Source organism: Melospiza melodia, chromosome Z, assembly GCF_035770615.1.
Source record: "Melospiza melodia melodia isolate bMelMel2 chromosome Z, bMelMel2.pri, whole genome shotgun sequence".
Taxonomy (NCBI): Eukaryota; Metazoa; Chordata; class Aves; order Passeriformes; family Passerellidae; genus Melospiza; species Melospiza melodia.
Genome location: NC_086226.1, coordinates 53,816,188 through 53,831,233, shown reverse-complemented (window position 1 = coordinate 53,831,233; position 15,046 = coordinate 53,816,188). Strand labels below are relative to the sequence as shown.

The 15,046-nt window shown below is 36.7% G+C and overlaps 1 protein-coding gene across 4 annotated transcripts in view; it reads left to right on the top strand.

Moving 5' to 3' along the window:
* The window catches only part of LOC134432122 (transducin-like enhancer protein 1), an 81,377-nt gene that overhangs the window by 9,763 nt on the left and 56,568 nt on the right, over window positions 1–15,046 (top strand). For 2 of the 4 annotated variants that reach the window (XM_063180563.1, XM_063180561.1), the window contains exons 5-6: window positions 11,292–11,354; window positions 12,164–12,268. The exons of 1 other annotated variant lie outside the window; for it this stretch is intronic. In XM_063180563.1, coding sequence (XP_063036633.1) covers window positions 11,292–11,354; window positions 12,164–12,268 — 168 coding nt within the window. The remainder of the gene's footprint in view (window positions 1–11,291; window positions 11,355–12,163; window positions 12,269–15,046) is intronic. One more of the 4 variants, XM_063180562.1, reaches the window with a different exon arrangement.

Here is a 15,046-nt window from a genome sequence, read left to right as displayed (position 1 = left end):
AGCATCAAACACTTATACAGCAAATAATAAGCTTATGAATATTCTGTAAGCCAAGCAATCTATTGGCTAAACTATACCATAAACTCTTCCTCATTCCTTAGGGGTTACATCTCTCTTTTCTCATGTCTCTTTCACTATTTGTTATTATACTACAGCTAGGCCCAAGGACACGCTATCTAGCAGGTGCAGAACTTGGAATTAGCCACGGCTTTGTAATTTTCCAGTCTCTAGCAGCTAAATTCCCAACACTTTCTAGTATGGGGAAATCAGTTCAGGAAATTGTGTTTGGTGAGTGTCCCTGAATTTTTTTATAATGATAATACTCAGTGTCTAATGAGAAATTGCAGAGTGTATTAGAAGTGTCTAGTCGCTAAGTGGAGATCGGCGAAGTTGCTCCTGCCTTTTCTTTTTGTTCTTCAGAACATTTGTTCTTTGTGAACCGATGATTAAATTACAGATTTAAGTTCTTTGAGGGGTGTTAGGTAAACTTTGTGTCAGGGCTGTCTATCTGAAAGTATTTTGTACTTCACACATGATCTGAACAGCTAACTACCCTTTTTAGCTATGTGATAATAAAACAGAAAACTGAGGTTAAATTGTGTTTTGGTTTAAGACTTCTTAGTTTGTTTAGGTTTTTGGATTTTTTTTTTGTCCCCCTCCCTCAGCAACATGGGTGTTCTCTTTTTGCTGTTTGGTCTTTTTTTTTTTCTTTGTCTTGAAGGTTTTTGATGTTTGTGTAAACAGTTGGTCCAAGTAACTTATTTGTAAGGTGACCAGTCACTGTATTGACACAAGAACAGACACAATAGAAAACTGCATTAGGAGGCAAGCCACTGGGATTTGAAGTAAATATATTACAGAACACAAGTGCATTGCCAATACTGCTTGTTTAGCAGTTTGCAAGGGCAGTGGTGGTATGGATTTTTGAATTAGAAGGGAAGGACTGATCTTTCTGTGTGCTGAAACATCTAGTTGATGGCTGAGGATAAAATTGATTTAGAGAACAAAATGCTGCCATCTCTACTTGTGCCATTTTAAAGTCTTCTATGGATTAGCAAGCAAAAACAAAAGATAGCTTTCATTTTGGAGAATGGGAACAGGAATGGGTATGCTTGCTGACCTGCATCTTGATAAAAGACATTAAGTCTATGAGAACCCGCTTTTGTTAGCTCAAGAAAAAGAAAGGACGTCTGAAACTGGGTGGGTTTTATGATCTGTGGAAATCTCCCTATTTATGAGTTTGTTTTTTAAGTGTTCTAAACCCCTTGAAATGCCATGCTCTCTGCTTCAAGACATGATTATCTCAACTTCAAGTATAGAAATTTGAATTAAGCTGGGAAGAAAGTGTAGGGTTTTCTTCCTTTCTTGGGAAAAATGGCTTACAAAAAGATCATTCTTTTGTACTTTTGCTCCAACAGTTCCTATTTACAACAAAGCTTTTTGTTTCACTTAAAAAAAAGGTAAAACATTCATCTTTCTTTAAGGTGCAAGGGTGTAAGGTCATTCTGAATTTCTATTGTTGTAAAATATTGGTGTAAAATTTCTATTGTTGTAAAATGGCTGGTTATAAGCTTTCCAGCCATTACTTTTCAGACAGTAAACTAGTCTAGCTGTCTGTGACCTCAGATGGTGACTATAAATTGTCAGTTAAACAAAAGCAAAATTTTCAACAAGACCTATGGAAACCTTTTAGGTTGTTTATTCAAACTGAAATATGAGCTCTAGAATCACGTCATTAGCAGGGACCTAGTGCCTCCCTGTGTCCTCCTAGCAGGATCAGCTATACCAATGTCATTACTGATAGGATGCTTGTTCTATCTGTTAGCAAAGACTTCAACAGCAGTGGCAACCCTCAAGCTCTTCAGGTAACAGATTGCTTTTATGTCCTTGCTGTTGAAGTGCTTCTTGAGTTACAGTTTCAGTCTTTTCTGTTGTAACTTCAGCTCTTTACTATGCATTTTCTTCTCCCTGGACAAGGAGAGCAAATCATTCCCCTGCCTTGCAGAACCATGCTGCATACCTCTGAAGTCGAGTGTTCATTCTCTGAATGGTGTTGCCCAGCTGAAGTACAGTACTCCAGGGGAGGAAATGCCTTGCTGAGTGGCACAGAAGGCTTGCTCAGAATACGGCTTACTGCGGTGGCAGCCTTTTCTGCAACAGCCTGCTATTGACTTATGTTCAACTTCTGATCCTCTGTGACCGAGAGTTTCATTCCTAAGGCCCATTATTTCCTTTTCTTTTATGTTCCTGTCTAGGCATGCTATGGGCCTTTATCCCTGTCCTTTTTACTTTTCAGTCCATTTTTCCATTCACTGTAAAGTGAGTTCTGAAGCTATTCTCTAGCATATTCTGTCTTTCTCAGCTTGAAACTCCTTGCAAATTGAGGATTAGGGTAAATGAAGAGATCCTTATGCTTGTTAGTGGGAAACACTAAAAAATACTGGACTTATCATGAATGTCATGAATGCAGGACTTCTTAGTTTCAAAAAAAACTCAAATGATTTTATCCCTACATGGTTTAATAATCAAGTGGTTTTGTCCTTTTTCCCATGAAATTTTTGATGTGCTGCTAGTGTTGTTCCTAATAATGCTATGACTGTCAGATTCTTGCTAAAAGATGTTATCATCTTTCTCTCTTATCTGTAATTACTTTACCTTTTTAGGACTTTGCATAAATCTGATGTTTTTTGCTGAAAAATATTTCGGACCTGTGTTTTTTTATGGCATTTTTGTCTATTAGAATGCAATTTAGATAGTCTTTTTACTATTGTTTCTATTCTGTAAGCAACAGAATATATATAAAAATAATAAAATGGGTAAGGAATTTAGTGTCATGTTCCCAAAGTTTTGCTGATATATTTCTGAACCTTTTTCCCTACGCAGTGAAAATATCCATTATGTACACCTTCCTTACAAATCCTATGTGGTGGGTAGTTCCACTAGTTACTATCAAAGGAGTTGTCAATCCTTTTAACTTGTTATTCATTAGTGAGTCACCTGATGGCACCTGAAGCATTGATATGAATAAGTGTTTAAATTGTTTTTCTGACTTGATAGATTTTTGAAACTGAGCTGTGACTATACTAAGTATTTTAAAATGGTGAAACTGCATTTAGAGTAGTACATGTGACTTAGTTGGTATGCTTACTTTGGTAGTTATTTCTAAAGTCTGATTGTTGCATAATGATTAGATTCCTCCCCCCCCCAATAGTTCAGACCCTTGTCTTAATATTTCTCTACTTATTGTTCTAGTAAATAAATTCTTGTCTTACTGTTGTTACAGTCTTACTTGAATGTTGATAAGAACAGAATCCTGACTGCAGCTTTGTTATTGACTTGCATACTGTAAATGTATGTGCTTGGTTTGAGGAACTTCATGCTCTGATTTGTGACAAACTGATTCCTGGTACTTCTCCAGCTCTGTAAGAGCTTTGACTTTCTACTGCTATCCCAATCAAACGGCTCAGTGTGACAAGTACTGAAAAGATATTTGCAGAAATAGGAAATAATTTTAAAATAGCATCCTAAACTAAATTAAGAGCTGCTGGTGCTCTTTCCTGGTAGGAGTCTAGCAGTTAGGGTTATACTTTTTATGTTCTTTTATCTTTCTGTGCTCTTTGTCTCCTCTTTGTTACTGTGTGGTGCAGTGTTGCTCAGTTGTCCAGAATAAATCAAGTTCTTAGTGACCTTAAAAATAATACTGCAAAGTGTGCTGGGTAATTTTGGAGACCATGCTGCTTATAGAGCACCATAACAACTCGTTAGATGAGAAGAGGGGAACTCATTGATAGCTTATGTTTCTCCCAAAAACCTCTTGGTTCTCCTGATACTTTGGGCTATTCTCCTACTGGATGGATGTCTCCTGTGAGTTTATTTAGCTGCCTGATATAGTGGTCTACCAAGCTGGTCCTTTCCCAGTTTGTATTATAGCAATGTTTTCTGCCTGATTAGTTGTTGAGATGTTTGGCAAGTCTCTAGATGTCTGCAGTATGGTTCAAAGAAATTGTGTCCCTGGAGGCAAAGGTGGCAAAGACCTCTTCTGGATTGGAGTCAGCCGTTGATTCTCTCAGCATCTCTTGTAATCTAAATAAAAGTGGGAACTCTGTGTCCTGGAAAACAGCTTGAAAGTAAAACAAAGCTGTGTGCTCACTTAAGAGATTTAAATACTTCTGTGTGTATTTAAGGTTAGCTTAGGCTTGGAAACCAAACAATGGAACTAAAATTTAGATAAACACACCTTTTGTAGTTGTGAGTGCTTAAGCAAGATGGGCTGAAGTTAGATTAAAGGAGAAATGTGGTAACTGCCCTCTTTAGCCAAGTTTAAGAAGAGTCTTGACATAGTGAAGATATGTGAAAGGAGCACTTCGACATCCTGACAACAGACTCTTTGTTGCCCGTTGGCTTTGTTTCAACAGGACTTACAGCTGTAAATGGGATGGGCAGTTGTGTACAGTGGTTCATTGAGTTACACACAGCCTCTCTCTATTTTTATAAAGCATTGAAATTAGACATCTGAAATATATCCAGTCACTTTACACTTGAATGGGATCCAAATCTGTAGTAGATATTTGGCAAGTGTAGCTGTTGTCTTATGCATCATACGTAGCTTATGTTTAAATTATTGTGACCTTTCTGTAATTTAAATGAACATCTAAGAGGATTCAGATAAAAGTAGTTTAGGTACTGAAGTAAAGCTCTCTAATTTCATTTTGGAAACTATGTAGCATTCAGTATCTTTACAATTTTGAATTTTTATTCTGTTAATATTTCTGCTACTTCTTTTCCCCACTCCTACTTGCAATAAAGTGATCTTTTGGTTTTTTTATTGCTAAAGATTTTTCATCCCAGTCTTCTGGGATTTTAATATCATTTTGTGGGTGACTGATCTCAAAATGAGTAGTACTAATGTGGGGCAGAAGGAAACTGTATTTATTAATTACATGTCATGCTAAACTGAAGTTTATGCCCAAAATTCAGAGATTATTTTTGTTGCTGAAATGAATGCTACCCATTGCTTCTTGTCAGATTGAATATCAAGTATCTGTTGAGAGTAAACCTTCTCACTCCTTCCTATTGGTGAGAGTACTAGTGATGAAAGTGTTTGTAATTTTAATTACAGTTGGAAGGCCGACTTCCACAATTTGTCACAGGTTGGTTAGTACAGCAGTAAAAGGGGAGATGGATGTGGCTACTTGTGCAAGTCTATTACTCAGGAGGCCTGTAAATTTGATTGGCTGCTGCAGTTCTTCCAGAATCATTGGATTTGAGAGCAATAGAAAGATAAGATATCCAATTACCCAAATGATTTGCAGGGTTAGCCAACGTTGTCATGGAAACGCAAGTTGGAACAAATTAAATTTTAAGCAATAAAATAACCTTAAAGCACGTCTGGGAACAAGAAAATTTGGCAGTGGCACTTACCTGAATTGAATCTTAGCTTGACACGCTGTTGTTTGACATTGATATAGTGTGGGGGCCTAAACTTTTAAATAGCATGTTGCCTTTATTTTTATTTTTTTTCTTTTGCAGCCATTGCCAAAATGGAATGTAGTGTATTAATTTTAAATAAAAGGGCATTCATAATATATGCATATCTCTGTGCTCAACCTGGATTCAATAACATGAACAGCAAAGTTCACAGAATGCTAGCCTTAATCATTTGAAGCTTTTGAGTGTTTAGGTTTTGAGATTTAATTATAATTCCAACATCCCCTCATCCCCTGAATTCTTAGCAACTAATTTTTGGAGATGCTGGAGTCTTGCTATATCAAGTACTAACAAAGCATGCAGAAAGCTAAGTACAGTGAAATACATTTTTTTCTGTAATTGCTCTCTGTTTTGTGTCTGTTTTCTCTTGTTTTTGAAGATTTTGATCACAAAAAGAATAAAGGCTTTGTCATTTAAGTGCATTGCTTGTTTCAGTGATTCTGTTGGAAAAAATAAAACACTAAATGGATATTAAACTTCAACACAAGACTAAAACATACAGTTTCTTACTGCATTTCACAAGTTTTGGGTATTTGAATGAGTTCTGCCTTGCAGCAGGAATTTAAAAAAATGGTCAAGCATGTCCCAGAAAGAGGGCTTTTATTCACATGCCTTATAGACCGATGGAGATGAAAACTCAGCTGAGGTCAAGCCATTCACAGCATTCTCATAGGCTTCGATTTTTCTTCTCATCCCCACCACAGATAATCTCAAATGATTCAGTAATGACCAAAAGTGCAACGTTGACCTTTCCTCCCCAGTGGATTACTGTGTTACATGCTGTAAATGGCAGGAAGTCCATTTTGTCCTTCCAGGAGGAGTTCAGTGTTGTACTTGGCTTTCTAATTCCTGAAAGTGTAAGCAGAGGCAGAATGCTTAAGAATTACCTTCTAAAGCTTTTGTGAATGTGTTTTAACAGTATATTCCTTTGTGTGCATTAAAGGCTGATTCTCTGATTCTTTTGCTTGAGGGGAATGATTTGGGACATGCTTCTTTGGTATTATCAGAACATTGGTGGTTTTTGCTTTATTTTTAGTCATGTTGTTCCTAAGCTGTATTTTTCTGAATTTATTACAAATTTTACTTGCAAAATTGGATCGAATAATAGCAAAAATAAAAATGTAAAAAGTAAGAATACTTCAGAACTGGTGATAGATCAGATCTGAAAGCACTGCTCTAACTTTGTAATACTGGAAGTTCAGTGCAGGAATGAATAACAAGCTCCTGACATAAAATGGACATTTTTAGCCAAGCATCACTTTGTAAAATAGAATCTGGACAGCTTGGATGAGCCTGGGCCATAATAATGGAGCAGCTGTTGCAGGGCAAGTGATTGCTAAAACTGAAGTGTTGTAAGATTTAATTTTTGTCTTAAATCACCACGGATCCTATAGCTGAAGTTAGTACTGGGATATGTATTGGTAGACACTGGTTGGAGAAAACCCAAAATTACTCCCCTTGAAACCTCTGAAACTGAAAGGGGATTAACTAATTCTCCTCAGAGAAAGTCTGTGTTCTTCACTCCGAAGTTAAACTGCTGGTTCCCATAAGTTAGGGCTTCTTACATAGAGCTAAAATACACATGGGTGTTTGTTATGCCGTGGAATACAACCTGAATACTTGTATTATACTTCCTTTTAATTTCATTGCAAAAATTTGTCCTTTTCAAGAAATTGTGGTGATTTAGGTATGATACCTTATGTGGAACTTTGGAAAGTACAGGCTATCAAAGTGCAAAATTATCTGGAGCAGACCACTCTAAAGGAAAACAGGTCAATACTTTTTTCTAACAATAAAGAAGGAAAACAGAATTCAATTCTACAAACAAGTTTAAGTCCATAGTAAAAAGCCTTATTTAAATGAGTGTTGTATTTAGTAACTAGTCTGGCTGCTTTGTTCTTTGTCATTATGTTAAGAATTCACTTTAACAAGTGTGCAAGACAAACTTAAGTACAAACACTTGAGTTTGGCAGTGGTTAGGTCAAAACATTTAAGTCCTTAACTAAATGGAACAGAAGCAAAAAAAATTACACAAGTGAAGAGAAAAAAGTCCATCTGCTGAACTTAATTTTACAAAATGCAGCTGAATTCCTTCATGTTAATTTTTAATGATACTTCAGAAAGGAGGGTAGCACTTCAGTCAGGGGTCTGACAAGCTAGTCATTTGCAAATAAATCAAAAGACAATCATTACAGCAGCAAGAACCAGTGAATGATGTAGTTTTGTTATTCTTTGATGGGCCTCACACTCAAGTTCTCTATTAAAAATGAATGTATTCAAGAGGCTCTGCATTAAGAACACAAACAATTAAGGGCACTTCAGATGCTTTGCTAAGAGCTGCCGTAGAGCTCAGAGGACTTTCACGAGAGATGCAGGCTTCTGTAGCCTGCTTTACCAAGGAGCCACAGAACATGAGCAATTAGTCATGTTTGTCTATGTTTGAGCAGCTTTCTGCAAAGTTTCCTTTGTTTATTCATCCTTAGGACCTCTTTATTTATATGTCTCAAAATGAGCAGTTAGGTAATAGTTATGTTATATTCGAAGGCCTCTAGAAACAGGAGATAAGTACCTTTATTTTAAGACTTTCAAATTTTGAGCCCCAGTCTGTGGGCTTACTCTAATGACACCAGTAACTGATGTCTAGTCTTGGTTAATGAAACTGTCCTTGACTCTTTCAGAAAGGGGTTTTGCTTTCCAGAGTGAATGCGTACACACTTACAGGCACGCGTGCACGCATACTCAAGGGTATTTCACCTTAAAAAGCAAACATGCATTGTCTATTGAACTGTTGCATTTACATTTAAAGTAACTAATGTTCATTATTTCTCAATTCTTAAGACAACCTCTTGCAACTCTTGATCAGCAAAATTACATAAATTGTGCATTAAAACTTAACTTTGATAAATTGCTAGACAACAAAAAATTTTTTTGACATGTTTGTGAATGGCTTTTTTTACTTTATATTAGAGTGCAGCAAACAGGAGCTGCATGAAATTCCATAGTAGATAAACAGTTCTAAGTACTTAAAACGTGTGTGAAAACTCTCTTAGACAAACTGCCTTTTAAAGGCAAGCAGACTTTTTATGGTTAATTGACTAGTCATTTCAATTTTCAGTGTAGGTGTCTCTTAACTGGCACTTGTAACAACAGCAAGAAATCTCAAAATAAACTTATTTTAGGCATGTACATTTAAGTTTCTCTAGCACTGTAGTTGAATTAAGATTGCTGTTCACATATGGTCTTCAATGATGCCCAGGTTTGGTAAAGACAAACTAAGAAGAATACACTTTTTTTTTTCTGTTCTGTTCTGGCACTGTTGGGCGTGATAATACTTTAACAGAAGATTGGTGTGGAAAGTGGGAAAGTTGATTATGCCTTAATTTTTAGAAAATAAATTAAATATCTAACTGACCTTCACTGGATGGCAATTATAACCTGATGCACATGATACTGCATTTTTGTCTTACTGTTTGATGTCATGTATGATATGTTATTACAGTGTAGGTCAGATGTTTGGAATTCAGAGCAGAAAAATACAATAATATGGACAACTTGCATGTTTTACAGACTCTACTAAAAATAGGATTGCATTTTCTTCCCTTATAGCAGCAATAAGAACATTTACCTTAGAATAGGGTAAATGTATAGGCCATTTGTGTGGCCCATACAGGCCAAATAACTTTGCAGTAGACACCAAGTGAGTTTCTTTACTTTATTCCTTCTCTATCCTCTCTTGTCACCTGCTGTGATTCATACTTGTTCCTGGCTGAAAAACAAAATTATTCCCATTGGTCTAGGGCAATTAAGTCTTGGATCCTAAACATCTTAGCTAAACATCAGCCAAACAGATTGCTATGCAACAGATTACCTTTCCACAGCTGATGTATCCTGCTTTCTGGAGAGATATGCTAGGTATGTGGAAAAATGCCCGTTAGTTCATGCGTTTGGTTTTTTTTTTCCTTTAACATAGAAATACCAACAGATTTGGTAATAGTTAAGTCTGATGACCAGTAATAGATAAGCTGGTAACTTCCAAGTGTTGACTTTGCTATTAGGTGTGTAGTATGAGTACTAAAGGCTACATATGGAATTATAGATGTTTTGTGGTTGTGGCCCAGACAGAACTCTGTGAAATGAGAGCTGTTTCTGTTGAGAATAGAGATATGTTCACCTTCTTGCAGGGGGCAAAGATTTCCTGTAAAGCAACTGTCACTTCATTGCCCTTAGTTAAGGGAAACCTTTTAATCCCAGGAAGAAGCCATCCCGGAACTTCTTTGGAAGCTTCTGCAAAACTGTATAGTTTTGGGTGTGTCAAATATCAGGCTTTGGTCAGGTGGAGTGCTTCATGTCAAGAGAGATGAGGTGTTTTACAGGTCTAGATGCCATCATGTATTTTCCCTGTGTCTGTCAGAGGTTTGGAAGGAGGTGTTAAAGTTGCTAATTATGCTTAGATCCCAAATCACCTGTCTCCTGAGACATAAAGCTAGAGGGTTGATTTTGTATTCCAATTAGGATGTGACTGATGTATGAAGATCAACATACCACAGCATCTTCTTGAAAAACCTCAGAATTATGGAAAGGTTCAGGAAAAGGCTTGGCAGAGAGTTAACAGTTTTAGTCTGACTTAAGTGAGTTTATCTTTGCTCAGCTTTAATACATGAGATTTCATAGAAGGCCTAATGATTCATAGTAGTGACTGCTTGTTTCTTCTGTCTTGAAACATTGAAAAAAGACCCCCAAATAACCAAGAAATGTCTTTATGGATTGATTATATGACAGGGATGGACAGGAGCTTTTCAGTGTCTCTTACATAAGCTGTGTTCTTGTCTAGGTGCTGATTTTGGTTTTGTGCAACTGTGCTACAGTGACTGAAATTGCTGTTTTTAAGGAAAACTGAGGGAATTGTACAGGTAGCTTGAGGGTTAATTATAATAGTGGCTCTGAATTATGGGCAGATGTATGGGTCTGAAAGGCTGTAAACACAGATAACACTGAGTAATGAGAGAAAAGGATCCCTTTACCCCACCAGGAATCCAGGGTTTAGGTTGACATGACAAAATGGGACATAGAGAAGTACAAGATATATGAGGTTGTTGAAAAGTGGGACTCAAATTCTTTGTCCTGCTGTAATCTCTGTTGATTTCCCTGAAGGATTGTTCTGTTCTTTTCTGGTTCCTAACCTTGTTCTCCTGCTGTTCATGATTTCACAAATGTGCTGTTCACAAGATCACATTTTCTGATCTATTTCTTTTTTCCTTGTTTGCATTATTTTAATTCTCTTTCAATATGGATTTTAGAAGTCTGCACTTTTTGTCTCCATTCTTACTCACTTCTGTTTTAGTATTTCTTTTGTATTCCCAATGGTGCATTTCTGTCGTTTTACCTTCTAATAGGCAGATAAAATTGATCAGGAAAGAAGCATTTTTCTTCTACTCCTGCTGCCTTCATATTATGCTGCTTGATAATTTGAGTAATAATAAATCTACCTTTTAAAAGGCTTTATCTTGGAGTTAATGGATTTCAAAAATGCTCTGCTTAATAATGAAGTATATACAAGGACAGATTTGTGCCTAAATGTGTGTACAGATTAGGTGCTTTAGACATGGCAGATGTCCTAGAGTAGCTAACAAAATCTCTTTCCATGTCTGGGCTTGTATGTTAAGTATTTATATTTGCAGTAGTGTGAAAAATGGGTAATATTTTGTTACTTTCTTCACTGTCTGAACTTAATATAATCCTGTATAATAGTTAATATGTCAAACCCCTAAAATGCAGTTTTTAATCAAAATACTTTTACTCTGTAGACAGAAATTGCGAAGAGATTGAATACAATTTGTGCACAAGTCATCCCATTTTTGTCTCAGGAAGTAAGTAAAACTGTTCAGCTGTTAAACTGCGATTATGTTGTTTTTCTGTTTGCAAATTAGCTAGTTTTAAGATGTTAATTTTATCACAATACACAAGTGTAAGGAACATCTGTTATAGCTGAAGTGTGCAAACCCCCTGCTAATTTGATCTAACAAATCTGAGTTCAAACTAGTGACAACGGCTCAGCCTCATTCAGTGCCTGAGGAGAGTGGGAGTCTGTAAAATAGTAGCAATACAAGAAAATGCTTTTGTTTCTAATCATGATGATTGTTTATTAGATATTCAGTTGTCAAGTGTAGGTCTAGTGAAATAAGCATGCTTATGTTCTCTACATAATTTATATCAAAAGTGAGTGTTTAGCTCCTATGCAAAACACTATTTAAGTTTTTAGACCTACATTTAGTCTGAATGACTGTGATTTTAGCATGTTGTGGGCAGCTTTTCCTTGTTTAAAATTTCAGTTGGTTTTGCTATGTAGGCACAGAGTCCATAAATGTTAAAATTGAAACTAATGTAAAGTTGACGTTGTCCTGTTGGCTCAATTAAAAATGATTATTCATCTGCCAGACAACAAATAATGAAGGGACTTGGGGGAAGAGATAAGCTGGCTGCCTTCAGGTCTCTTCTTTCCTTTTGAGCAGGTGAAAAATAGGGTATTGTTACCTTTTACCTGCATGAGATGTCTTGCAATGGGTACTGTGGGCTTCTGCAGACAAACTGGTTATTCAAGTATTTGTGATCCTGGTTTGATACGGTGTGGTAATACCTTAACACAAATTCCTCCTTATACCCCTTCTTCTTTCAACAGCATCAGCAACAAGTGGCCCAAGCTGTAGAACGTGCCAAACAAGTGACCATGGCTGAATTGAATGCCATCATCGGGGTACGTGGCCTTCCAGGTCTACCTCCTACAGTGTGTATAACTTGCTTTCATATCTTACTGCTTTGCTATTTTTTTAAAACAAACTTAATGTTTTGATTTCTGACATTGTTTTGATGCCCAGTGTTGATGAGGCGTTTTTGCTTCACACAGATTTTAGCAGAGGTAAAGGTAGTAATTTACTTTGTCAGAACATAATTTTGGCCAGCGGTGCTGCATGTAACAAAACTTTTCCTGCAAGAAATAGAGTTTTAGGAGAGTTGCTTGTTTATTTATGGGTATTGTATGTCAGTTGAGCTAGATACTTTTTCCTCATGCTTTTTGTGACACTTGAGTTCTTGGAGCTTATACAACTATTCATTCTTCTTTCTTTCCCTTTCTTGTGAATCTTTCATGAATTTTAAATTAGCAAGCTACTGAATAGAAACTTCACTTCCTTTTGAAGTAGTATTAATTGTCTGACACAGTGTTCTAATAGCCTTTCACCAAGAATGTGCTTTTAAATATGCTAAAAAAGTTAATACTACTTGCTTGTGACTGGTTGTCAATCACAAGTCATTTGCTTTGTATTAATGAACTTTTTGAACCATACATTCCTTCCACTGTATGAGTTCATTTCCCCTGCCACTAAGTCTGGAATATTTCTCATGTTTTCTGCCCTTCCGACTAAGTGAAAGAAGTAGCCGAAACAAGAACCTCTCCTTTCTGATTTTATTCATATGTGAGCGCCTTGAGCGGATTCAAATTACTCATTTATCAATTTATGTTAATTGCTTGTGAGAAGATGCCCTGCTGGTCTTTATAGTTCCCTCAGACACTTTGTAATGATAATTAGACATGCTGCTGTACGGATTAACAGTGCCATAGTCCAATGACGTCTACAGACAATGGAACCAGTTAATCCATCTGTGCTTAAAATTACATCCCAACTGGAGATGGAAAAAAAAAATAGGAGAGAGGGAGGATTAAAAGAATGAGCCTCAGCTTGAAAATGCTCCTTTCATCAGTTTCTCAATTGCAGATCTGCAGTCGGTTTGCCTGTGGTAAGCTATTGGCAGTCAATTAGGTGAAATAAACTGGGAGGGTGACCTTCATTTCCTTTTAATAGCTTTTCCTCCCTGAAATGGGGAGCTTCAGTGGATTTTCAGCTTAAATTTTATTCAAGCTGCTTTATTACACTTGACAGATTAGCTTTGCATAAACATACCCCCCCTTCAAATCTGTGCTGTTTTTCCTTCGTATCAAATTTTGACTGTTACTTAGTTGATTTGCTAATCACATCTTAGAAACCCACACAATTACATCTGTATTTGTCAGAATCTCCTCTATGCTTTGCTTGTGTAATGAATTAGTTTATGAATGCCTGATTTCATCTTTGAAATATGCCACATGTACATTTGTGGTATTCGATTAGCAAAGATTAGAGAACTGTTCTTTCTTACATTTTTTAAAACAAATAGCTTCTTAAGGATGAAAATGGAATGGAAAACTCTTCTTTATGAAATAGTTTTAAAGAAGAGTTTATGCAGTAAAAGGAAACATATTAAAACATACTTTTCAAGATTCTTTCTTGCCTTAAAATAGTGCTACTTAGACAAACCAAATTTTGCTATCTCAGGCATGTCAACTGCTTTTTTTAATGTCTGCATAAAGTCTTAAAAGCCATAGGATCTACAAGTACCACATGCAATTAAGAACTCTAGGGGTTTTGGGGAGAAGGGAGGGAAGCTCTTTGGAAGCAGAAATAATAGGGTCTAACATTTTGGTTTTATAATCATCTAAGATTTACCTGAAGAAATACTGTTCCTGTGTCTTCTGAAAGACTCCTGAATGATGCCATACAAATCCAAAACTGCGAGTGAGGAAATTAACATGCTGGGCACAAAACTTGTTTGACCACGTAGGTGCATGCATTTCCATAATGCCAAAATTAGATGTATGTCCCAGTGATCTTTTACAGTCTTATTAATCAATAGTTACCTTGTGCTCCACAATAAGTTTCATGCTCTGACATATGCTTGGTTTTGTTTGAAAGGGACGGTGTAGGTCCTGGAAAATCTGAATAGCATAAAATCAGGCTGACAATTCAGTGGACCTTTGCTCCCCCTCACTGAGCACTGAGGGTGTCAAGCCCTTTCCCCAGAGGGGAGGACACATCAGAGGCCTGTCTGTTCCTACAAGCGGCAGCTGCACCGAGGGTGAGCACGGCACAGTTTGACAGCAGCTGTCAGTATTGTCCAGGGGCCCGACTTAGAGTAAAGAACAATGGAAGGGCCATGCTGCTGAAGTGCAGTGTCTTTCAAGATAAGAAAAGATATAGTAATTTAACGGTTTAGACACCTATTATGGGCATGAAAGATCGTCAAACTTCTTTTCAGGGTGCGAATAGGCTGGACCAATCTGTAACAGTAGAAGATGCAATTGGTGTCACACTACCTAAAATACATGCATATGATAATTCTTGAGGATAGGGGGGAAGTTTATTTTGCTAGCTGGTACTAACTTGCCTGGTTTCTCTTTACTAAATAAAATTCTGCATTTCTGCTAGGATTTGCCTTTTTTCCCTCTCTTCCTTTATGTCCTTAAGGGCCATTGTTTCCTGACACCAGATGATTCAAGAGTTTCCCAGTTGGCTTTTTTCAGTTAGAGAAGTTCATGTTGGTCCTGTGCAGTGTATGAAATCTGGAAGGAAAAAAAGGCTTTTAAATTACTGGAAAAGTGTTTTGAAATACAAAATTATTTTGAACTACATTTATTTTATACTTTTTATTTCCAGTTGAAAGGAGGGAAGCCTATTAGCGGAGAGACTAT